Raw genomic sequence first — 24,720 nt, forward strand, 5'->3', positions numbered from 1 at the left:
GGAAGGTTGTAAATGCTAAATGTAAGACCGTTGGCAGGGCCTGCTCACTACACATCAGCTACTGTTAATACATTCTCTGGCCAGACCATGACCCAAGACTGACTTCTCTTGGTGACTTGAACACTTCCAAGCAAGGACAAATCAGGTGCAAGATGGCAGCATGCCAGCCACCTTTCCACACCCCATGTGGCTTGGAAGGAGATCCTGAGACTTACTTGGGTGAGTCCCAGACACTCACCTTACACAAGCCTGGCTACCTGAGTTTGATTCCCAGAACCTACATAAAGGTGGAAGGAGAGAACTGACTCTACCAAGTTGTGCTCTGACCTCCATATGTGTGCTGTGACACACATGCCCATATAAACATACCCCATTAATAATAAGACAAAATAATAATGCTAATAAGGAATCTTAAGAATGGAGAGATGGCTCAGTGGTTAAGAGCACTGACTGCTCTTCCAGAGGTCCTGAGTTCAATTCCCAGCAACCACATGGTGGCTCACAACCATCTGTAATGGGATCTGATGCCCCCTTCTGGTGTGTCTGAGGACAGTGACAGTGTGCTCACATACATGAAATAAATATATCTTTAAAAAAAGGAAAAAAAGGGACAACTAACTATAGATCTTGACCTGCAGAGCAAGCAGATGGGTAGACTTGGTTGGGGACTAAGGCCAGGGACACCTTCAAGGAGGTAGGACCTAGATAGACAAGTCCCGTGCTATCCTGAGCCTTCCTACCTTGGAGATTAGGCAAATGCCCCCAGCCTTTCAAGACCAATGGCTATGTACCTTTTTCAAAGAGTTCTTCAGCCAGTGCTGCAGTGACACCATTTATTTCCTGTGGAGAAAACAAGCCCTGCAGTTAGACATCTGCCTGCCCATCCGTGGAACTGCGCACACCCTGCTAGCTATCTACTCAGTCTGCTCCTGGAGGGCCAGCTCTAGATCCCAGGAGTGACACTGTGTAAGATACCATCGCTTACAAAACTTGCCCTTGAGAACTGTACAACCAAGTAACAGGAATCACAAGAGACAGCTCATGATGTTCTAAGTGAGTGAGTGCTTTGAGCTGGGCTGTACCATGCCTATTCTCCAGCAGCATGGCCTGCAGGCAGCTAGCGGACACAGCTGCTAGGTGGGCAACAAGCTAGAGGCGAGAGACAATCTAGAACGAAGCAAGGAGCTTAAAACCAGAACCAAGGATTTTCAGATATATGGACATCACAGTGGTCTCCTCAAACACAGTCCAGGTCTGCACAGGCATAAGCGCTGCAGCCCACGAGTCAGCAAAGCCTGACTGATGCCATGGGTTGGCTGGGGAGCCAGCATCTCCCTAAACTGACCCTGGAGAAAGGAACGTCCATCTTCTCTCTTGACAAATGTTTATTGAAAAGAGTGGACACACCTTTTTCCTGTGCGCATGCCGTCCAGATTCACAGCAGTACCACAAAGCCCCTAGGTCTCTAGAAAGACGTGGCAAGGGTTTTTCAAATGATACAATGCCTTAAGGAGACATGGCGAGAACCAGTCTTTTCTCACATTGACAGCTGTCATGCTGGGCTCTACCTCACGGCAGACAATGAACTCGGTAGGCTCTGGGCTGGCTGACCTCTTCCACTGCCCTACAAGAGGACCTGCTACTTTGCACCATGTTACACACATGAGCAAGCACAGAGGAGAGCTTTAGGGACACCCAATTTTATATATGGCTATAAACCAGTAACACTACACTCCAGCACTGGACCTTGGTCCTCCCTGGACATAACCAGCTGCCTCTGCACTCAAACCGTTGTGGGCTGAGTCGGCTCAGTGGTTAACAGCACTGGCTACTTTTCTAGGGAACTTGGGTTTGGACTCATGTGGTGACTCATAACCACTGGTTCTGAGCCAATTTTAGGCTCCTACTCCAGCTTTAGGCATCTCTTCTAACCTCACACCAGACACAGGCATGGTATTACACACAAGCCAGCAAAACCCTCATGCACATACAATTCTAAATCTAAAACAAAACAATCATGTGGTTTGCAGACCCCCATCAAAACCTTTGGCCCTGCCTCCCACAGGTAAGAAATTAAATCGACAGATGGCAGTACACAGGTCTTTTTGTAAACAAGCCCAGATGGCGGGTGCAAATAACCCTGCACAACTCACAGGAACACGACTGCCGTTAGGACTCGCAGTTTATGTATTTATAGAACTTAAAAAGCACCTAGCTGTAGGGACGTGGAGTTCTGCTCCTTTTGTTCTCGATACTTGTTGTCTCTTCCCCATAACCTTACAAGTCATAGCTACTCCCATCCAATACTGGAAACTGAGCCTAGGGCCTCCATCGCTGAGCCTCAGGAACCAGCCCTTTTCTTTCTGTTTTGAGGTAGAATCTCACTAAGTTGCCTGGTTGGGTTCAACTTCAGAATCCTCAGCCTCAGCCTCCCAAGCAGCTAGGATAGATAGGCGCCCTATGCCCAGCTCCAGGCAGCACTTCTAATGTCTATGTACAGGAAGCCTTTCCTCTGGCCTAGTTGTCCTTTGTTCAAGGTGGTTCAAGTGTTCTTAACATACTGAGGCTTTTCATTCTTATGTTTAGCCTCTAATTCTTCTCCTTTGTAACTGCGAGGATCTCTTCTTCCACTCCAAGAATGTAAGAATATGACCTTCTATGATCTTTAAAAGTTGTGTTTAGGGGCTGGAGAGATGGCTCAGTGGTTAAGAGCACTGACTGCTCTTTCAGAGGTCCTGAGTTCAAATCCCAGCAACCACATGGTGGCTCACAACCATCTGTAATGGGATCTGATTCCCTCTTCGGGTGTCTAAAGACAGCTACAGTGTACTTATATATAATAAATAAATCTTTAAAAAAAAGAGTGTTTTACAGTTTGCTTGAAATTTAGTTTGTATGTAATGTAAGAATTGTTCCTCTGCCACCTCACCCCTCCCCTTGGTGTACAAAAAACCATCACAGCCATGTTGGAGAGTTGGGGCTACGTCAAAATGTAAAAGGCTAGCAGAGAATCAGGGTACCAGCTAGCGGAGGCTACAAGTTCTAGGAAGTTCAACTTCTGTCTTACAACCTCCTAAACCCATCCGTTTCCCCTGGAGGATATGAAGATCTGAATTCAGTCTGAGAAAAGCTTGGATTGACCTCAAAAAAGTCTCCCATGCACTTCTGAAACGGTGTCCTTTATTTCCTGTCCTCCTGTAGTCAGACCACGGATTGCTAGCCTACACTTCCCTCAGCTCCTAGGCCGCTCAAGCACCATGTAGCACAGGAAGCCTGTCTTTCTGCCTTGTGACCACCCCTCCAACCCCCATGGTGTATTTCTTCGGGCAACTGGTGTTGATTCAGACGGAACAGAGACAGACTCTTGCTGGATATCAGCCCTGAGTTTCCAGAAAACACAGAAAAAGTTAATATGAGGGGCCAAGGGCTAGTGCTTTAATTTCTGAATGTCGAAAGCAAGCTAACACTCCCCACTCGGGGCACAGGAAGAGCACACTGTTGCCCTTCCTACTTGGCTTCCTCAGACTGACCTTCACCTTAGGAGAGAGCCTAAGCCAGAGGAACACAGAAATCTCTCCGCCTACAAACCTAGAACTACAACACTAGCCTCCTCTGTCAAACTGCACCTGTGGGCAAAGGAACCAGAGTCAGTTCTCTCTGGGACGGGAAGAAACAGGGCAGGGGGCCCAGTGGCCCAGGACCAGCTGTAGGGCCAGCTGTGGAGACAGGTGTTTCTCTACTATTATATTTGTATTATATTTGTGCTGAAGGGACCTGAAGTGCTTTGGGCTGACACAAACTGCAAAAAGAACATGGGTTACAGACTTAATCAGCTATGCCAGGAAGAGGGTTGTGTGTAGTCAGTATGCACTCTTGGGGGAAGCAGCTCTCATGTGTACTCTCTCTCTGTCTCTGTCTTACTTTCTTGTTCTCTCTCTTTTTAAAAAAAATCTGTTGTGCTGGGATGGAACCCAGGGCCTTTCCCATTCTGCCTTAGCTATGCTTCTCCTTTGGGCTTCAGATAAACATTATGTGGACTCAGCCTAGCTGCAAGTGTACCCCAAATATATATGCCAATGCTCAATTAAAAACCCCTCACCAGGGGTTGGGGATTTAGCTCAGTGGTAGAGCACTTGCCTAGCAAGCACAAGGCCCTGGGTTCGATCCCCAGCTCCAAAAAAAAAAAAAAAAAAAAAAAAAAAAGAAATGCAAAAACCCCTCACCAGGCAGGGGCTGGAGAGCTGGCTCAGCGATTAAGAGCACAGGCTACTCTTGTAGAGCTTCTGAATTCAATTCTCCACAACCACATGGTGGCTCACAACCATCTACAATGGAGTTTGATGCCCCCTGGTGGCACATGTGTATATATGAGGATAGAGCACTCATACATAAAATACATAAAATAAATAAGTAAAATTTAAAACAAACAAACACCTACCCAGGCCCTGACACCTCTGCTTGGTCATGGTTTGTCCAGTCAGTGGACATTGGCCAGGCATTAATCACAAGCCACCGAGGCCACCACACAGATGTGATTTGGATACACATGTTAAGGACTGAGGGAGCTTGTCCAGCTTTTATTTTGTGCTAGAAGAAGTCAGGGATATTCTATGTTTTTCACCTTTAAGCAAAGAGTCCCCATTGAAGGATTCACATATAAACTTTAAAGAAGCTCCGAGACTATCAGCTTGAAAATCAAACACACCCAACAGGCTTGTTACCACCCACAGTCCTCTCAACTAAGACAGGTTATAGAAAATGGATCTAAAGTAGTCCTAACAGGTGACAGTTACAGTTCAAATTTTAAAATGTTTGGTTCCAGCCCAGTGGCTTTAATATAAGGAAATGATACAAACAGTGCTTGTGAAGAGACTCAAGTCTCCTTCCTACCAGAGCAGCCCAGTATGGTGACACGGGATGAGCCCTGATCCATGCCTCCCTCTTCTAAACCTCAGACATTCACTGTGTCATCTCCTGCAGGATTCAACAACCCAGATTACCATCTTCCACTCACAAAACAGTTCAAGGCACAGAAAGTTGAATGACCGACTTTGATTTAACCTGAAATGAGCTGTCTGGACGAGAAACGTGTCTCTGTCTATTTCCAAGTCCACTGTAAGGTGTCCTACCCAAGAATGGTCACAGTTGTGATAGTCCATGGATTGGACACTACACAGATAGAAAATGTCTCTGGAGGTTCTGGGCTGGGGTCTATCACTATGAGTCTAGGAAGCTGAGAGTACAGCTATCCGGGAGCAGGAAACAAAGGCTGCCCCATCCCCTGGACTCCCACTTTAGAGTTGGATGGGGAAAGGATGCTTTTCCCTAGTTGTTAAAATCCATACTTTGAAAGAATCAAGCTGGACCTCCACTTCATACATAAAAATGAACTCGAAATGGGTCAAAGTCCTAAATGTAAACAAAATTGGTAAGAGAAAATACAAAGTCTTGTGACACTGGGAGGCAGTGGCTTCTCAGACATGGTACCCAAAACAAGTGACCAAAACCTACAAAGGATGAACCTTGTCAGAAGAGAAAGCATGGATGCTTCAAAGGGTGCTGTCAAAGGGGCTCAGTACTTCAGAAAACTCGCTGCTCCTTCAGAGCACCTGGGTTCAATTCCTAGCACCCATAGAGCTAACAACTGTCTATAACTCAAGTTCCACTCCTGTCCTGTGGCCTCTGCAGACATTTTACACACATGGTGTACAGACATACATGTAGGTAGGCAAAACACCTCTAAAAATGAAAATAAATAAAAAAATTTAAAGGGTACTATCAGGTTATGGAAACCAGGTATAGTGATACATGTTACAATCCACACTCGGGAGGCTGAGGCAGGAGGATGGTGAGTTTGAGGCCAGCTTTTTCTACAAGTTTTAAGTCAGCCTGTGCTATATAGAGACCATGTCCTAAGAAACAACAACAGAATAAAGAGAAAGGCAGCGGACAGAGCGCGATGGTGCTCCACGTTTGGACTGTAAAAGGCCCTACCTAAATTTGATCTGCAGAACCCCTCCTCCCCCAAAAAAGGAAAAGAAGAACAAAAATGAGTTCCTTGTGTGTATATCACACTTCTGATAAGGTTCTAGCATCCAGAATCCACTAAAGAACTCAAAATGAACAAAAGAACAAACCCCTAATGTTACAAAGGACAAGGGATTTAAATCCATTTCTCTGAAGATACAGACAGCAAATTAGCGTATAAGAAAATCTCAACACATTAGTCATGGTGCAACTGCAAGCCAAAAGCATGGTGGAACTACGTCACCTCTACCGTGATGTACAGGCTGAGACAACACATGTGGCAGTCCAAGGAAGGCTGTGGGGACTGGGACCTACACACTGTGACTAAGAACGGAAAAGAGCAGCAACTCTGGCAGTTCCTCAAAGTCAAGTTACTGTAACTCACCTTCCTCTCCTGGGTCTACGCCCAGCAGGTACGAAACACACACGCACATAAACCTTAGGCTGTAGTCACCCCCAGCTTCCTTTATCCAGTTTCAATCTTTGTGGTATTCATGGTCAAGTATAGTCCAAAATTATTGGAAAATGCCAAAAATAAAGAACTGGTAAGTTTTAAATTACACATTCTTCTGAGTAACACGAACGCTCCAGCTGTCCCGTGTCCCCTGGAACACGAGTCAGCCCTTGTCCAGCACGTCTACTTAATAAACCCACCACGCACTTGTCATTAGCAGCCACAGGACTTTGTATTTTCTCTTACCAATTTTGTTTACATTTAGGACTTTGACCCATTTCGAGTTCATTTTTATGTATGAAGTGGGGGTCCAGCTTGATTCTTCCAAAGTATGGATTTTTTTTCTTTTTTCGGAGCTGGGGACCGAACCCAGGGCCTTGCGCGCTTGCTAGGCAAGCGCTCTACCACTGAGCTAAATCCCCAACCCCCAAAGTATGGATTTTAACGACTAGGGAAAAGCATCCTTTCCCCATCCAACTCTAAAATGGGAGTCCAGGGGATGGGGCAGCCTTTGTTTCCTGCTCCTGGATAGCTGTACTCTCAGCTTCCCAGAACCTCCAGAGACGTTTTCCAACTGTGTAGAGTCAAACTGAGATGTGTGTATGTAAGTAACTCTCACTTGATTTTAGAATAGTTTGTACATGCAGGAGTAGTGATGCAGGAATTCAGATATGCCAAAGACAAGTCTTAAAGTGACTCCATTAGAGAAGCAATGAAAAATTTCTAGTTTAATAAGAAAATAAATTAGTTGTTAAGATCTACACTAAAAATAAATCTTGTGAAGAAGAAAATTGTAAAAAGGAAATTCCTACTAGTTTTGCTATGATACTTCAAACTGTAAAAGCTATGGTTAGAATACAAGTACCATCCTAAGACATAAAAACCATGGACTTGCATATGTAGTAGGGATTTTATAAGCATAGGTAGGGCTCAGCGTTAGCCTTGCTTTTAGCTCTTTACTGGGGGCCCTGCAATGTGTTCAGCACCTGACATAAGGGGTGGTGAATGATAGCACAATGTGGTGTGGTAGCTCTTCCTTACCCACAGGGCATGCTCTAAAACCCAGAGGCTCAAAACTAGACAGTTCACATACGCACTCTTTCCTACTAACACACACAATAAAAACTAGACAGTTCACATACTCACTCTTTCCTACTAACACACAATAAAAGTCTAAGGGAGAGCCAAACATTAAAAATCTAAAATAAATTATTAAAATAATGTTTAATAAAAATTATGTAATGTGGTCTCTTAAAGCATCTTTTTCTTTAATCATTCCACTTACAGGAAGTGCTTCTTGGCTCTATTTTGGCGCATCTGAATGGCCAGCATCAGGTTCAGGTGCTTTGAGCTATTTTTTTTTCTTTTTTCTTTTTTAATATTTATTTATTTATTTCATGTATGTGAGTACACTGTCGCTGTCTTCAGACACACCAGATTCAGATCCCAATTACAGATGGTTGTGAGCCACCATGTGGTTGCTGGGAATTGAACTCAGGACCTCTGGAAGGGTAGTCAGTGCTCTTAACCACTGAGCCGCATCTCCAGTCCCGGCTGTTTTCAGTCAGTTACCTGGCCCCAGCACTGAGCCATTGTACCACGTGATCTGACCACTGTAAGGGCTTCTAAGCGATGCTTGTGCAGTGTGGAAACACCAGAGAAGGCGCCGCATCCTGGGAGCCATCTCACCACACCACGCAGAATGGGGCGTGCTTTAACACTCATCAAGAATGAAAGTCCTGGAATCTACATTTAACATTTTTAAACATGGTTGACAATAAGCAACAGAAACCGTGGAATTAAAAGTCACAAATAAAAAGGGATTTCTGAATGTATAACTAAAGAATATATTAGTCATGAAAGGACTAAAGCTTTAATGCTACAACATGAATCAGCTCATGAAATAAATTAAGTTGCTACATGTTGTATGAATCACTCATCTGAAACACTGAGAACAAGCAAACAAGGCAGTGACTCTCAAGGGTTGGGGAAAGGAAGGAACAGTTACTGCTCCTAGACACAGCTCGGGCTAAGTGTTCTGGAATTAAGACAGTGGTGTTCATTTCACAACTCTGTGAATCAACAACAACAAATAAAAAAGGACTGAATTGTATACGTAGGGTAAACTTTATAGTATGTGAATGATATCTCAATCTAAAAGTAACTCTCCCTAAACAAAGAGAAAACAGCAGCAACAACAAAAGGTCAGGTATGGAGCTGGGCACGGAGGTGCACATCTTTAGTCCCAGCACTTGAGAGGAAGAGGCAGGCAGATCTCTGAATTTGAGGCCAGTCTAATACCAAGTGAGTTTCCAGGAAAGCCAGGGCTACACGGAGAAACCCTTCTTGAAGCAAAAAAATAAACAAACAAACCCCCACAAAGGCCAGGTATGTCAGCACACACTGCAATTGCAGTTCTCAGGAGGAATTCGGGAAGATGACTGCAAGTTCAAGGCCCCCCTGGGCTACAGAGCAAATGTTACGCCAACTCTATCTAGGCGTCGCAAGCCTGTCTTAACAAAGTAAAACGTAAATAGTTCACGCCATGGCCGAGAAGAGATCTGTGTGTCCATCCGCCTCATTCAGTGTCTGCACACATGAGACAGAAATCATCAGGACCAATGCTGAGGAAGATACTGGCTAAGACAGATTCCCTAGACAGCCCCCCACCTGCAAAAAATGCTGACAGTGCTATTTCACTGTGTGGGTTCGAATTTAAATTTTAATGGAGCGCTAACCCAGTGGTTCTCAACTGGATGACTTTGCCCTGCCCCTCTCACCTCCCACCCCCAGAAGATGGGCATTATCTTCTCTAGAGAGGGTAACTCTATAGTTGGAACTGGGAAGGAAAATGACTTCAGCTGGAGTCCAGGGATGCTACTAACAGCACAGGTCAGTCCCTCACAGTCCAGAATGACAGCAGCGCCATGGCTGAGAACCCCCGTGTTAATCTAATGACAGGTTAATTACTTTTAAAATCTCAGATTTATATAACCGATGTATGTTTGACATTAATAATGTCAAGTATGTCCAAATAGTTCGAAGGCCGTGCTTCAAACCAGAGTCACGAGAGTTAGGCTGGCCCCAGACTAACGCATCAAAGTTCAACTGAAAAAAACACTCCAGGCCTTTCCCAGCTCAGAGTTGGGCAAATCTGAGGCAGCCAGAAAAATCTGTCCCCAAAGACACAGCCTTAAGCAACAAACCAGACTTTCAAAGAGATGTTTATCAGGTTTCATTCTTCAGTGGTGATGGGAAGTTAGGTGACGTTTATTTAACAGACGCACATAGCAAGGGAGAATTTTTCTAACACAGAGAAATATAAAAACCCACTTACAACAGGAGCTGGTTCAACAGCGTCTAACTATGTATGGCCCTTCCAGCTCAGGGCAGAACACTGGCCACATCGGCAAAGCCCAAGTCCCCAGGCTCCATTTAGACTCCAAACAAGGCTCACGAGTCTTACTGTGAAATCTCAAAAAGATTTTAGAGAAGGCACTTCCTATGAGCAAGGTCATCTTCATCATTCAAGGCAAAATTATTAAATATTAAATGTTGACAGAAAACCTCTCAAACTGTAGTTTGAGAAAACACATGTAGTTTTTCATAGACAACGGCGTCTATGTGACCCTTTTCTTATAAAACTCTAGTCTAGGGGTTGGGGATTTAGCTCAGCAGTAGAGCGCTTGCCTAGCGAGCGCAAGGCCCTGAGTTCGGTCCCCAGCTCCGGAAAAAAAAAAACAAAAAAAAAAACTCTAGTCTATGTGCTGTTTTATGACTTGTTCTTTTGTGGGTTCCTCTGGGGTGGGGAGGGGGTTGAGACAGTGTCACTATGTAGCCTTGGCTGGCTTAGAGCGTGCTATGTAGACCAGGCTGGCCGTGAACAAAGACCCACCTGCCCCTGCCTTCCGAGTGCTGATATTAAAGGGTATATGCTACTAGGCCAGCCCTGTTTGGATTCTCAAGATAAGTCTTGATGTGGCTGGCTTTGAACTGCAGTCTGGAAAGTGCTGGAACTGCAGGCGTGTCCATCATACCTGGCTTGGCTTCTTTTTTTTTTCTTTTTCCAGAGCTGAGGACCGAACCGAGGGCCTCAAGCGCTCTACCACTGAGCTAAATCCCCAACCCCTTGGTTTCTTTTTTTAAAAGAAGTTTCTTCCCGGTGTTCCCCATCCTATCTTCAGCGCCTTGCTCCGAGTCTTGACATGACAACCTTTGCTCACGTATTCTTTTGTAGTGCCCCATCTTCCCTGAGAATAAACTCTCAGAATTGAGCTGCTAGTGGCTTTTAATATTTTTGTTTCGCACTGCTTGCTAAACTTCTTTTCCTCATGTCTGCCAGCCACATTATTTTTACCTTCTCACCATTTTTGAGGCGTAGCCTTGCTCTGCAGCTCTGGACGGTCACAAACTGACGCGGCCTGAACGGCGTGACTTACTGTCAGCAGTGGCCCACCATCCTCCCCCGGCAGGGAGAGGAGGACCCCTCTATGATGCCTTCTCCCATACCAGGAAAGTGCGTGCCCTCAGCAGGTACCCTGCCAGTGCGGTGTCTACCATGAGTCTCACGACAGCAATTCTTTCATTAAGAATAACTACATCCAGGCTGAAGGCTGGCTCAGCAGTTAGGAGTGCACATCCAAATCCAGTTCCCGCGGTGGCCTGGACTTACCTGTAACTGTAACTCCAACTCCATGGAGGCCGACATCCTCTTCTGGTTTACATGGTATTTACTTGACATGTACATACCCCACACATAAATAAAATAATCTTAAAAGTAGAAAAGAACGAATACCTCCATGGTTGGTATAGGTGTGGAGTCTGAGCCCACATGGCAACAATAAATGTATGCCAGGCAGTACACAGTTCTAGTCCACGCTCACCCAGCTGAGGGAGATTTACCTTAAAAGACCATAGGCTATTTTTGCAAAGGAAAATGTCCTGTAGAAGAAAGTACATGGCCAGTCCAATTTTACATAAACCCACTAACACATATGTGACCTTGACCATCTGACCCTATCCCTCTATCATCTAACCTCAGGGTCGGGGGCCACTCTGTGTCTCCTCAAAGCCAAGCTCTACGGCTCGAGCTTTGGTGGCCGTGGGTTCATAGGCAAAGCAGAGAACCCCAAAGGAACTTACATAGAGGTGAAAATGCAGGAAGTGGGCCAGAACTCTGGGAGCCACATCAGGGAAGGTCTTCAGGAGAGTCTGGAGGTACACCTCCAGGTCTTTCTCCCTCTTTTCTACCAAGCTTCTCGAGTTCTTTCCAATTATCTTTTTGGGTGGAAGTAGAGTTTTGTCAATTTTTCTCTCAGCAACAAGCTGTAAGAGAACAGAAGCACATCAACCATAGACCAAGGAGCTCTGCGTCTATGTAGGATCCAGGCTGGCGATTTTCAGCCACATCTGCAACCACTGGTGGAAGCAGTACCAGGATTAGTGTTCCGACTAATGCTTGGGCTCTGCCCTCTTCAAATCCAAGAAGAACTGGAAATGCTAATACGACTCCAAGCGAGACACCCATCTTTAGTCTTTGGGGATCTTCAGAAAAGCAGTGCTTATGGAACACTGAAGTTTGGAATCTAAGGAGTTTGTGATGTGCCTTTAAGATGCAAAGGTAAAAATATATTTTCACTCTGTTATTGGAGAATGAAAATATATTTCGTGGGACAAGTTCAAACCTGGACCCTCCTCAGGAGACTTACATTCAAGGTGTATGGCAATTTTAAAATGTACATATACTACCCATAGACTATCTCCTATTAGGGTTGAACTCCTAGGACCAACCAGCTCTTTTTGCCAGCTTCATCGAGTAACTGGTTTACTACAGTAAATTTTAGAGCTTAGGACATGGCTCATCTGGTAAAGGAGTTTGCTGCCAAGTCTGACGACCTGAGTTCAATCCCTGGGGCCTCTATGGTGGAAAGAGTACTTGCTCTCACAAACTGACCTCTGACCTCTACACATGGGCTATGGCATGTGTGCATGATCCTCCCAACACACACACACACACACACACACACACACACACACACACACACACACACTCTTTTATAGGACAGAGTTTTACGTAGCCCTGGAACTCATTCTGCAGACTAGGCTAGCCTTAAACTCACAGAGATCCACAGGCCTTTGCCTCCCAAGTGCTAGGATTAAGGGCGTGTGCCATAAATAAGTGTTTTTTAAAACTTACAAACAATAGGTGTGGAGACAGTTTTGCCCTAAAATTAACACGTGGCACAGTGGAGACTTGGTCCACAAGCCCCACATCCCCGAGATACAGGTTCCCAGCTCTTCAGATTACCTTTTCATGGAGGTCATGAAAATCACTATAGCGGTGTTTGATCGTCCACTCATGGTTGCCATCGGTAACCTGTATGACATATACCTAAAGGGAAAAACGATTTCTTGTGACAGGAGAACCCCAACCCACAAGAGCTGCAAGGTACTATATGGAGTCCCCACTCTTCAAAGTGCAACAGTCAGGCATCCTTCCACACCCAATGTGCGCCCAGCCTTCCTCAGCCTCCTCTACAGCCCTGTGAGGTCTGGAGAAAAGCTTTCGCTTCCATTATCACGGAAGAGTGGTAAGGGTGACTAGCTGACACACCTCCTTAGATTTTTTTTTTCTCTTCCTCTCTCTGTAAAATTCAAAACCCAACTTGTGCTACAGGCAAGGCTGGCCCTTCCAAGGGAGGTAGAGCCGAGCCCAGTATGGCAGGACCAGTGTCCAGTCACCTTCTTCCACTGGCTGTGGTTTGGATTTCTGCTGCTGAACCAGAGGCAGCAGTCGTTCAATCAGCCTCAACAGAAGGCAGTACCATTTTAGTCGTTAAGAAAACCTGGGTTCAAAATCTGGCTATCCCATTTCCTGGGTGTGGCTTACGTGGCACTTATGTAAGTGACTGAGAACCTAGGTTCTATCTGGGCCTCAATTCCTCCATTTTAAAACCTGGTGGGCTGAAGAACCAAGTAAAAGTAAAGCAATTAAGTATAAAAGGATTTGTGCAGGCCTAACACTGAACAAAGGACAGGCATGTTTATAACACCATAGCCAGTGTGACAAATGATGGTGGTCAGCAAGGATCACCACCTTTCTCCTGACACTTCGGGGAAGGACAAAGCCTTGAATAGGAAGGGCCTCTACTGACTGCAGCTAGTCATAGGTGAGTGACCTCATCCCTTAACTAGATCAAGCCCCACGGTCCTAGCTTCCCTACCTCTCCCTGGAGCATGGAGAGATTAGTGGGAACAGCCAACTAGGCTGATTCCTCTGACCCCCAGGAGCAGCCATTTCTCCAGTGCCAGCCTGTTGCTCTAAAAGGAGCCACTAGCCGGAATTCCACTGTTACGGCAGCTTCTCTTCCTTGCGGGGGTGGTGTGTGTGTGTGTGTGTGTGTGTGTGTGTGTGTGTGTGTGAGAGAGAGAGAGAGAGAGAGAGAGAGAGAGAGAGAGAGAGAGAGAGAACACTCGAGAGCGCGAGCGAGGGAGGGAGCAAGATAGAGAGGAATAACCCTCAGGATCTGGTATTAGGGTGGGAGCCAATGGCGGGAGGCAAAAGCAGGCCCAAGGCCCTTACCTCTGTCCACCCTCCTGGGAACAAAGGACAAGGAGACGGAGGTGCTCAATGAGCCCCCACCACAGAACAAGTTTTCACCTGGCAGCCTGCCCACGAGGCTCACAGGCCTAGCATCCAACCTTATTCAGATCCAAAGGGCTTCTAACGCCATCGTCCTAACTACCTTCCTTTTTTGTCGGGTTTCCCTTGTAGCCTACGAGGATACGTTGGAAGCTCGCTATCCCTCTTCCCTACGCCCTGAAGTCCCCTAAGGTTTGCAGGCCCCGTACTCCAGCCCTGAGGTAACTTTCTCTTTTCTGCACGGCTGGGCTCCATTCCTTTCTCACCAGACCCTGAGGGCCCATTTTTTCCAACCCTCCCCCTCTCCCCTCATTTCGAAGGGCCGATCTGGACTGTGACTGGTGTTTGGTTGGTGGGGGTGGAGATCAGGATCCGCCGTCTCTCCTTCACCACCTGAGGATCTCTGGCCCTTTCCCTGGGTCCCATCTATCAGAGACCCCCGCTGGCGAGTCCCCTTCCTCCCAGACTCTCTATCATGGTCTCTTAGGCTGGCATCCCTCCTTGCCTGCAGGATCTAGAGGGACTCCATTTCGTCATCCCTTCCTCCCCACCCTCTGATTCCTCCAACACAAGTCTCCTTTTCTGGTCGCGCACCCTTCCCCCCAACCCCCACCTCCCCGCGCCCCGCCTAGAACCTCCTCCAGAACCTTTGCGACCCGGCCCCTTCCTCCAAATCCCGCATTTCTAGGGCTCCCTCGTCGCTTATCGCAGAACCTTTCACCCACTCATCGAATGTGCGACCCAGACCCCCTCCTCAAAGACCCTCCCGACTTGAACTCCGGCTTCCAGGCGCTAAGCCCGCTTTGGATGCCCGCGTCCCCCAGCACACCGTGTACGTGTCCACGAGCTCGGAACCCACAACGCGCGCCTCCTTGGCAGGCTCGGCCTCTCGCTCAGGGCCGAAGCTGAGTGTCGCAGCCGCCATGTTGCCGGCTCCACCGCTGCCGACGCCCGGCGCAGAGTGGCAGCAGCAGGGGGCGGGGTCAGCGTCCCACCGCCCCCCGGCCCCCGCTGCCCCCCGCCCGCGCCCGCGCCGCCATCTTGGCCCCTCTGCCTTCTTGCGTCCTCGCCCCGCCCCTCGCCCGTAATTGACAGGACAGCCGATGACACGCATGCGCAGCTCCTGCGGTCTTGCCTAATTTGCTTTTTGTATACTTGTGCAGCTTCTGTCTTCTGGAGCAGTTGTGGTTATTGTCCGCTGGGCCCACAGCAGCGAAGGGCAGAGGCCAGGAGCCTTCTGAACTCTCCAAAGTCATCGGCTTCGCCTGGCCTCCGTTTCTAGAAGGGACGTTAATAGGGTCTCGCCTGGCTGTTAGGCTCATTCCCTGTTTGTAGCAAGAGCAAAATGCAGAAGATATGACTTAGGTAAGACTAGACTTAGAGCTGGAGCAAGGATCAGAGTGAGACTTTCTGACGCTCAGGGAGTTTGTTGTACCGTGTACTGGAGAATTGATTGTGGTGATTCCGCAGTGCTCAGCACCCCGCCCGTTTCCCCCCAGCAACGTGCTAGGTGGAAGGAAGGGATATGTGCTGTCCACCTAGCTTCCCAGATGACATCCTGCAAAAGCTCAAGTTGAGGAGGAGACAGACTGGGCCCTGGACACAAAAGCTTCAGTGGTTGAATGATGAAACATCCTTAACCATGGGGAAGACCTAGCGGGAGAAGAGATGTCCCAACTGGAGGACGAAGAGAGAGAATTCTGATATAGATAGGGTTCTTTAGGACTCACAGATCCCAGCTGACTCAAGCCCAAAGTGAACATTGATTGTTGTCATCGAAAGATGGAAAGTTTTGGCATGGTAGATCTGGTTGAAGGGCTTCAGGCCAGCCTATTCTTTGTGGGCCAGTGATTTCTCCCCTTACTGGTTTCATATTATACTCCGAACCGCACAGAGGAGGCTTTCCTCGGCAGGACTTACACTGCCAGCCTCTGTTGGCATGTTACCATCTCTGGGGGAGGGGAGCCTCTTGTTTCCTCATCTGTAAAATGGGGGTGTTATCACCCATCTCTATGATTGCATAGACAATTGAACTGCTTTTAGAGACCTGGGTGACCTGGAGCCCACTATTTCACATTTCCTGTGTGGGCCTGGGCTCATGTTTTCTTTCATCCAGGAAACTTACTGAGGCTGTTGAGACACAGTCCTGGGAACCTAGGTAGTAGAGAGAGATAGATGACTCCTGCAAGCTGTTGTCCGACTCTCACATGAACTCATAAATAAAAGCAATAAATTATTTTTTTTCTTGAGACTTCGCTGGTGGTGCGGGTGTGAGTGAGTGTGTGTGTGTGTGTGTGTGTGTGTGTGTGTGTGTGTGTGTGTGTACAGATAGCAAGAGACCCAGTCCTTGCAGCTCTTCATAGCTCCTAGCCCTAGGAAGAGGATACGGGGACTCTAGCCAGCCTGAGATTACAGGGGCCAGGGAGGGGGGTGGAGGATATTCCAGGCAGTGGTGGGCTGGGCTGGGAATGCAGCAGGAGGTGGAGGGAGGCAGGCAGGGCTATTTAAGCCCAGGCCAAGGGCTGGCCGGCTGGCAACCCCAGTAGCCTGTCCCCTGAGCTGCCACCAGCATGGATGACATCTACAAAGCAGCGGTGAGAGATGACTCTTAAAGGGGTTAGGGTGGGTAGGTCCATGGGGGGTTCACTCAGCTAAGAATGGGTGGCAGGATACCCTAGGGAAGTGGCGGAGGACTCTAAAGGGTCCCCACACACCTGTAGCCCAGCTCCTCGAGCTGATGTTTGGGGGATGCAGAAAAGGTAGCGGTTTTGGGGTTTGTCAATGCGGCTAGAGGGTGTGGTCTCAGCATCCTGTGTCTCCTTCTGTTTCTAAATGTCTAGTCATCACTGTCATGGCTGTGTTTCTATTCTTTAGACATCTTTGGGTCTTTCTCAAGGTCTCCCCACGTCTGTTCCTTCCTCTCTGTGTCTCCGAGTCCTTGTCTGTCTGTGTCTCTGCAGACCACACTCCCTACTGCTTCTCACACGCTCAGGTCTGCTGCCCTCCTCTGGCCCCTTAGCTGGCTGAAGAGGCTGTGGAAGGTGGGAGGCAGCTGTGAGAGGGCTGGAGAACTTGAGTTCTGGGATGGGGAAGGCATGTTGAAGGTACAGGCCTGGAGAGAGGGAGGGAAGAAGGAATGGATGGTTAAAACCTTAGTTCCTGGCAGGTTCAGGGGTTAGGTAGGAGTCGAGGGTGATAGGAGTCATGGTTAGAGAACGGTTGCCTTAATACTCTTCAATTTCCTGGGGACGCTGAGGGGCTTTTGATATACCTGCTCCAGGGACAAGAAAATCCTACCAGCCAGCTGTTCCCAGGAAATTCTCTCCCAACCCCCGGAACACGGCCCCACTTGTGAGCAGGGAAGGGCTGCAGCTGGTTCCTATGGTATCCTTGGCTATCTTGTAGGAGTCTGTGGAGCTGGAGTAGGGGGGTGGCCCTCCACCCAGTGCCCATACAAGGCCTGGCGGGGCTGGGGACTAATTTTGGCTCCTGAGGCAGCACCAGTAGGCCAGGGGGGCAGATAACACTGCCCCACCCCCCTGCATACCAAAGTCCCCAGAACAATCACCAGGTTTAACTTTGTCCCCCTTTAAAAATAGCTCAGTGGCCAGTCACCCTGGTCAGGTTACAGAGGCTGGCTTTGCTCACCCCCACTTAGTTTTATTGTCTCAGCCTGAGGGGCAGCTGTCTTTCAGGTCATGCAGCTTGGGTTTCATTAGGATGATCTAAAGGACACAGTCATTGAGTATTGTTACTCAGGACACCTTGGTCCTGGGAGGTGCCTGCCTGTCACCTTGGCCCTAGCCCAGCCTCTGGGTCACCTTAGGGCTTTGGGGGTAGGAAAGAAGGACTGAGGACTTTGTCTGTAACCTGGAGCATGCGCCTCCTGTTACCACTCTTCCACCTGTGGATTGGGTCGATCTCTACAACAGTCTCTACAAAGGCACAAGTCTGGGTCCTGAGTTCCCTTTTCCTCTCTAGGTAGAGCAGTTGACAGAAGAACAGAAGAATGGTAAGTATCTCCCATCGAGGGGACAGTGGGACTAAATGTGGGGACAAAGTGAGGATGCCTCTCCAGGAAAGAACCCCAGATTAGAGGCTACAATCTGAGGGTTCTCCTTGCTATGACCTCAAAGAACTCTCGAAGGGAGGTGGACAATTTGTTGGTGGCCCCAGAGACCTGGGTTTCTAGTGTCGTGAATGCTGATCCAATCTTGTCACCCTATGTTGGACACAGAGTTCAAGGCTGCCTTCGATATCTTTGTCCTGGGCGCGGAGGATGGCTGCATCAGCACCAAGGAGCTGGGCAAGGTGATGAGGATGCTGGGACAGAACCCCACACCTGAGGAGCTGCAGGAGATGATCGACGAGGTAGACGAGGATGGTGAGTCCCCTCATGCACTCCAGTCTCCACGGGAGTAGCCCAGGAGCTGCTTTTCTTCCGTATCTGAACCATCTCACCCAGAAACTTGGCAATTAGCTCCTACTGTAAGCCCAAGAAGTCTGAGGCAGCAGAACTGCCGTGACTTCGAAGCCAGTCTGATTGGACCACATAGAGATCTCCAGGCCAGGCTTGGACTGCAGAACAAGGTTCTATCTCAAACAAGAAGAGTGGGCAGAGGAGCTCAGTAACCCTATAGTGTTGGTGTGCGTGTATGTATGTGTTGGGGGCCACTGCTGCAACACTAACCATTCTCTCTCTCCGGCCCTGTTGCCTACCACAGGCAGTGGCACAGTGGACTTCGACGAGTTCCTTGTCATGATGGTTCGGTGCATGAAGGATGACAGCAAAGGGAAGTCTGAGGAGGAGCTGTCGGATCTCTTCCGCATGTTTGACAAGTGAGAACTGACCCAAGCAGAGAGGAGAAAGGGGCTCTGGTCTGGGCAGCGGTGTTGTACACCCTTAATCCCAGCACTCAGGAGACAGAGGCAGGCGAATCTCTGAGTTTGAGGTCAACCTGGTCTTCAGAGTGAGTTCCAGGACAGTCAGGGCTACTCAGAAAAGCCCTGTCTAGGGAAAAAAAAAACAGACAAACAAAAAACCAGAATCAAAAACAAGAAAGAAGGAAAGAAAGAGTAGTCTCACATCCCAGTCTAGATACCCTGCAGTCTTTGTTTCCCTCCTATGTGATGAGACATAGGAGTGACCATTTCCTAGTGTTCCTGCTCTGCCTCCTGGGGTTCTATGTGTGGGGTGGCTCTTTCCCTCCTCCTCCCCCTCTCCCTCCCCTCCCCCTAGTTCCCCTCCCCTCTCCTCTCCTCTTCCCCCTCCACTCCCCTCCTCTCCCCCCCACCCTCTCCCCCCTCCTCCTCCTGGGCTCTAAGATGCCCCTTGCCGTCCCCGTAGAAACGCTGATGGCTACATTGACTTGGATGAACTGAAGATGATGCTGCAGGCCACAGGTGAGACCATCACGGAAGATGACATCGAAGAGCTCATGAAGGACGGTGACAAGAACAACGATGGCCGAATCGACTATGACGGTGAGCGGGTGGGAGGGCCAGACCCCCTCTTATTCATTCCCTGCTCGGCTCTTACCACTGACCCATACATGGTCCTCTTCCTGCAGAGTTCCTGGAGTTCATGAAGGGCGTGGAGTAGACACTGGCTTTGCACAGAGTTGCCCATGCCTGTTCTCCTAATCCAGCCGGACCCCGTGATAGGAGTGCACCCGGGTTCTCTAGACTCTCTGAACCTGGTTGTGTCCTTGAAGCTTTGGCTCTTCTGGACTCTCCCTGTTCCCGTCCCAGGGGACACAAATAAATCCTCTCTCCTTGGAGGCCTGGTATCTTGCTCTGATTTTCCTGGGGTCACAGTCTTTTCTCAGGGTTCCCTCCTGCTTGATGACACCATCCCTGTATTCTGACTGTTCAGCTTACCTTCTGCCAGAGGACTTTGGTTAGGTCAGAGAAATCTTGCTTTGCACCCCATCGATGACTAGGCCCTGCTGTAGCCCCAGAGCCTGCATTTTAACAAGCTCCTGGAGTCCTCGAAAGGTGCGAGACACTTGACTTTCATTCAGAGTTGCCCGTCTCCGATTTCCCACTGGGGGTGAACTGCCAGGCAATGGGTACTCTCTCAGGAGGGGAGCAGTTAGTTCAGAGGGCACTGGACGCTCCTTGGCACAGCAACTTCTCCATTCCTGTTAGGAATGAAGCTCAATCTGAGACTCAGCAGATTGACAACACTGTCTTCCCACTGCCTTGTGGTTTTTCACCAGGAATATTGACCCCTGGCCTCTGGGGAACATGCGGTTTGCTCCACCCTCTAGCACTCATTCTACAGATGAGGACCCCTTGGCCCAGAGAGCCAAGGTCACCAGGTAAATTTGCAGGAGGACTCGGCTACCTTGCAGGCCAGCCAAGGATTCTGTCTGACGGATCAGGTTCAAACAGACCCACTGTCTAGTTCCTTCCGCCCTCTGAGGCTGTCCTCCAGTCACCCACCTGATCTTTTTCCCTGACAGGAAATGAAAGCCTGAGGTCTGGTAACATCCCCAAGCTTAGAGGTGTGGTCAGGGGGAGCGGAGTGTGGCAGGCCAGATCTGCAACCAGAACAGAAGTTGGGGGGTTACAAGGAAGTGGTGGTATTGGTAGTAATACCTTCAGGAGAGACAGCTGATAATGACAGCCAGGCTCCAGCCAGAATGCCAACAGCTGTCCCCGCTCCTCCTGGTGACTGCATTGCCTCTGCACCTGTGCCCCAGCCTAAGCATTCTCCAGACAGCCTGCACATTCCAGAGATAGTCTCGGAATTCTACACATGCCTCTGACCAGGCAAGAGCTGCCAGGAGTTCGCAGTCCCTGCAGAGTGGAGGAGGAGAGGAGAGGGGTCTATTGCTCTGCCCTCAGGACTGGAAATTGGAGAGCTTGGGGTCCTATGAAGACATCCAGAGGGACCCAGCAAGGCTGATGTCCCAGAGGAGGAGGAGCCATGGTGGGGGGTACAACCTGCCAGTACATCATTTGGGGACCTGTCCACATACTCTGCCTGCAGTTACAGGGTTAGACGCCTTGGTACATCAGAGTGAGAGCTCACTCCAACATCTCAAAGCCAACACTGGGAGATGGGAAGACAAAGGAATTCAGAGAGAAAAGCAGAACAGAGTGCTGGCCTGACTTGAAGTTGTCTTGGAATGTTTCCTAGAAGAGGTGGTTTTGAGTTGAACCCCAAAGAATACCGTGAAACAACTGTAGGGCGCATGCAGGGAAAGACTTGAAATGAGTCTCAAACAGGACGGAAGCCCAGCTCCAGCTGCCTCGGGGAGAGTTGGGCAGTGCCAGACCTCCTGTTCTGTCAGGCTTAGGGAGTGGGCTACAGTAGTCTGCCTTTGGTTACAAATGAGTTTAGTAAGGATGTACGTAGGACGTAGGACGCAGAGGTAAAAGAGTGAGTATTGAGTCCACACAGGGAGATGCAGCAGGTGGCTGACATCAAACCAGGTACTCGAAACACTCAGCAGAGTTGCCCTCTCAGCTCCACTGAGAGTGCAAACAGAAAACAGCATCAAAAGGAGCTTACAGCCATCCAGCCGAAATCAACTGGGGAAGCAACCGTCTGGAGCTCCCCGTTGAGAGAGCCTTGGGTGGAGGAGGCTGTCTCCTCAGTGAGGCTAGCAAGGCTTCCGAGTGAAAGAACACAGAGCCCAGATAGACAACGGCGAATCAGGTCCTCACGACATCCACAGAATCCAACGGGACAAGCTGAAACTGCCAGATGTTCACAGAGGAGCCGCCTTCCCCATGGCTTCAGCCTCACTGCAGCCATTTTTACGTTATAGGATTTAGTAGTAGTAATATCGCTGGAAATGGTTGACCTGGCTATTCTCAAGGGCATAGTGTCTTTACTGAGACTCATCTCCTGCTGCAGAGCTAGGGGCTGGGTTGGCCACAGGAAACAAAAGAGCCTCCCCTTGCTCCCAGAGTCCACTCCCAACAAGTTTAAACAGCACCGGACAATTTACCAACATACTATACATCGTACATTCCTGAGCACTTACATAAGGAGTGGCACTCGGGGCTTCGGAAGGGAGAAGGGCTGTGAGAGAGTCAGGAGGCCTGCCAGCAGCGGGACGAGAAGGCAGGGTGGCTCTTGGTACTGTGGGATGCCCGAGTAAAAGGCACAGAAGGAATATTTTGAAACGGGTAAAGGGAATTGTTGAAGGCTCGAACTGGAGAGGCTCAGGGAGTCCAGGGTGACCCTTCAAGTTTTGGCCACAGTGATATTTCTTGAGATATGGAAACCTAGGGAGGCACAGGTTTAGATCAGAGGTATTGGGGATGGAGGTTTCTTGGCATTCGGTTTTGGTATTTATCTTTCTCAGGAAATTCTAGACTTCAAACATGTTGTGGAAATGGCACAAAATACTCCCACTTTCAGTCCAGGGAGAGGCCTCATGGGTAAAGGCGCCAAGCTGGATGAGCTCAGTCTAATCCCTGTGACGCGATGGACTGTTTTACTGTTCTGATCCCTCCTGGTCACAGAGGAAACTTGCCTGTCTCAGAGGGATGTGGGAGTCGCTTTGCACACTTGCTGACCTTCGCATGCACGGTGGCAGACTCTCAGCCCTCCCCCCCTCACCCATGTACAGGAACATATAAGCACAAAGATATTCAAATGACTCTCTACTGCATTTTAGCCAGAGTCCCCAAACTTTAACAAGGTCTCGGCGTAGGTCAGATTAGCTCGTTTGCTAGGCTCCCACCTGTCTCCCAAGAGTTGGGACTAGAAATGTGAAGACTACATCGGCTTCAACTTTAACTTGGCTGTTTTTCTTTTTGGTTTTTGTTGTTGTTGCTGTTGTTTTCGAGGTACCATTTTTCTGTGTGGCACTGGCTGTCCTGAAACTCTCTCTTTAGACCAGGCTGGCCTTGAAGTCAGAGTGTGTGCCCGTGTGTGTGTCTGTGTATGTGTGTGTATATCTGTGTGTGTGCCTGTGTGTCTCTGTGTGTTTGTGTGTATCTTTATGTGTGTCTGTGTGTATCTCTCTGTGTGTCTGTGCATTTCCATGTGCATCTATGTTTGTGTGTCTGTGTGTCTATGTGTCTATGTGTGTGCATGTGTGTCTATGTGTGTGTGTGTGTCTGTGTGTGTGTCTGTATGTCTATGTGTGTGTGTCTGTGTGTGTGCCTGTGTGTGTCTCCGTATGTGCGTCTGTGTGTCTGTGTGTATCTCTCTGTGTGTCTGTGCATTTCCATGTACATCTATGTTTGTGTGTCTGTGTGTCTATGTGTCTATGTGTGTGTATGTGTGTGTGTGTCTGTGTCTGTGTGTGTGTCTGTATGTCTATGTGTGTGTGTCTGTGTGTGTGCCTGTGTGTGTCTCAGTGTGTCTGTGTGTGTGTGTGTGTGTGTCTCAGTATGTCTGTGTGTGTGTGTGTGTGTGTGTAGGCCTGAGGTCAGCTTCAGAGTGTTATTCCTCAGGTTTTGTCCAGCTTACTTTCTGAGAGTCTTTTCTTGACCTAAAACTCACTGACTGGCTAGGCTGACGGCCAGTGCATCCCATAGATCTCCTGTCCCTGCCTCCCACATACTGGGGTTACAAGATTGTGCCATCACACCTGTTTTATTAAGTGGGCTCTGGGATCAGACTCAGATTGGCTAGAGTCATCTCTCCAGCTTCTAGGCTGGTTCATTTGTCAACTTTATCAGAGTTCTGGTGGTTTTCCTCGTGTTAAAATGTAGGCAGGGCATTTCCAATGGCTTGATTACAAGAAAGCTGGAGAACAAAGTTGAGGTGGGCCTGCCGCAGGCTGGTGGGAAGACAGATACCAGATGGATGGAGCCGAAGGAGCCTAGTGAGAGCCAGGAAGAGAGGGGTCAGCAGAGCAGGAAGCCCTCTGCTAGGGCCTCCCCCAAGAACAGTGGCAGAGACCAGGTTCCTGTATGTCAAATGAGCAGTAGGGAAGGACAGACGGACAAGAGTCAGTGGGTGAAACAAGCCTGGACAGCAGCTGACAGCTCCAGGTCTTAGAATTGGAGTCCTCCCTCTCCCCTCCCTCTAGGCCTTAGCTATCCGCGTGGGAGGGTCCCAGGGAGCAGTGGGATGAAAGTCAGAGTGGAGGGACACGAAGAAAAGGAGCAGAAGAAACTGTGGAGGTGGTGAATGGTGTAGACAGCAGCCAAAAGCCAGAGGAAGGGGCAGGGGCAGAGAGGAAGGGGCAGGGGCTGAGGGAAGAACAGGGGTGTCTGGGCAATGACTGTCTGATGCTAATGAGAACAACCTGTCACTCATGGGTGACAAAGAAGCAGGGCAGCTCAGTCCCCATTGTCTACAAGGCTGGGTCATAGATTTAAACCAGGCCCATGATTTAAACTAGGCAAGGAGGGTGAGGCTGGATGCAGTGGGGGCCAGGGTAGGCAAGTGACCTCGATGAACATAAGACTGTGGTACAGACGGCAGTGTGGGTGTGGGTATTGAGGGTCCATGGTGGAACGCAGAGGAAGGCCTGGCTGAGGTATGTGTGGGGAGACAGAGGGTGATAGGCGTGAGCGCTGATGGGAAGGGAACAGAGTCAAGCCCACTGTGGTGGGAGGAGGATGGCTGAGCCTGCTACGGCTGCCTCTTTGCCTAGTACTGCCCCAAGTAGCCGTGCAC

At 48.9% G+C, this 24,720-nt stretch overlaps 2 protein-coding genes and 1 non-coding gene across 5 annotated transcripts in view; 2 read left to right on the top strand and 1 right to left on the bottom strand.

Annotated features, from left to right (window-relative positions):
* Window positions 1–15,153, bottom strand: part of Nisch (nischarin) — a 36,296-nt gene extending 21,143 nt beyond the window's left edge. The window contains exons 1-4 of one of the 2 annotated variants that reach the window (NM_001409024.1): window positions 14,953–15,086; window positions 12,789–12,872; window positions 11,624–11,806; window positions 792–840 (exon numbers count right to left, since the gene is read on the bottom strand). In NM_001409024.1, the coding sequence (NP_001395953.1) occupies window positions 792–840; window positions 11,624–11,806; window positions 12,789–12,872; window positions 14,953–15,048 (412 nt within the window). In that variant the 5' untranslated portion in view covers window positions 15,049–15,086. Of the gene's footprint in view, window positions 1–791; window positions 841–11,623; window positions 11,807–12,788; window positions 12,873–14,952 lie in introns of both variants that reach the window. The other variant, NM_001376918.1, reaches the window with a different exon arrangement.
* Trnaa-agc86 (transfer RNA alanine (anticodon AGC) 86) lies at window positions 4,106–4,178 on the top strand. Its single transcript has one exon. It is a non-coding gene; the product is annotated as a tRNA-Ala (tRNA).
* A 1,502-nt stretch (window positions 15,154–16,655) lies between the features above and the next one.
* On the top strand, window positions 16,656–20,119 carry Tnnc1 (troponin C1, slow skeletal and cardiac type). 2 transcript variants are annotated; one of them, NM_001034105.2, is made up of 6 exons: window positions 16,656–16,717; window positions 18,105–18,135; window positions 18,361–18,507; window positions 18,848–18,962; window positions 19,471–19,607; window positions 19,694–20,119. In NM_001034105.2, the coding sequence occupies exons 1-6, from the start codon at window positions 16,694–16,696 to the stop codon at window positions 19,723–19,725; spliced, it is 486 nt and encodes a 161-aa protein (NP_001029277.1). In that variant the 5' UTR covers window positions 16,656–16,693; the 3' UTR covers window positions 19,726–20,119. The 2 variants fall into 2 exon arrangements, with proteins under 2 accessions (NP_001029277.1, XP_038950193.1); XM_039094265.2 differs by lacking the exon at window positions 16,656–16,717 and adding an exon at window positions 17,204–17,227 and having other exon boundaries at window positions 19,694–19,903.
* The last annotated feature ends 4,601 nt before the right edge of the window (window positions 20,120–24,720 follow it).

The sequence above is a fragment of the Rattus norvegicus genome, chromosome 16, assembly GCF_036323735.1.
Source record: "Rattus norvegicus strain BN/NHsdMcwi chromosome 16, GRCr8, whole genome shotgun sequence".
NCBI lineage: Eukaryota > Metazoa > Chordata > Mammalia > Rodentia > Muridae > Rattus > Rattus norvegicus.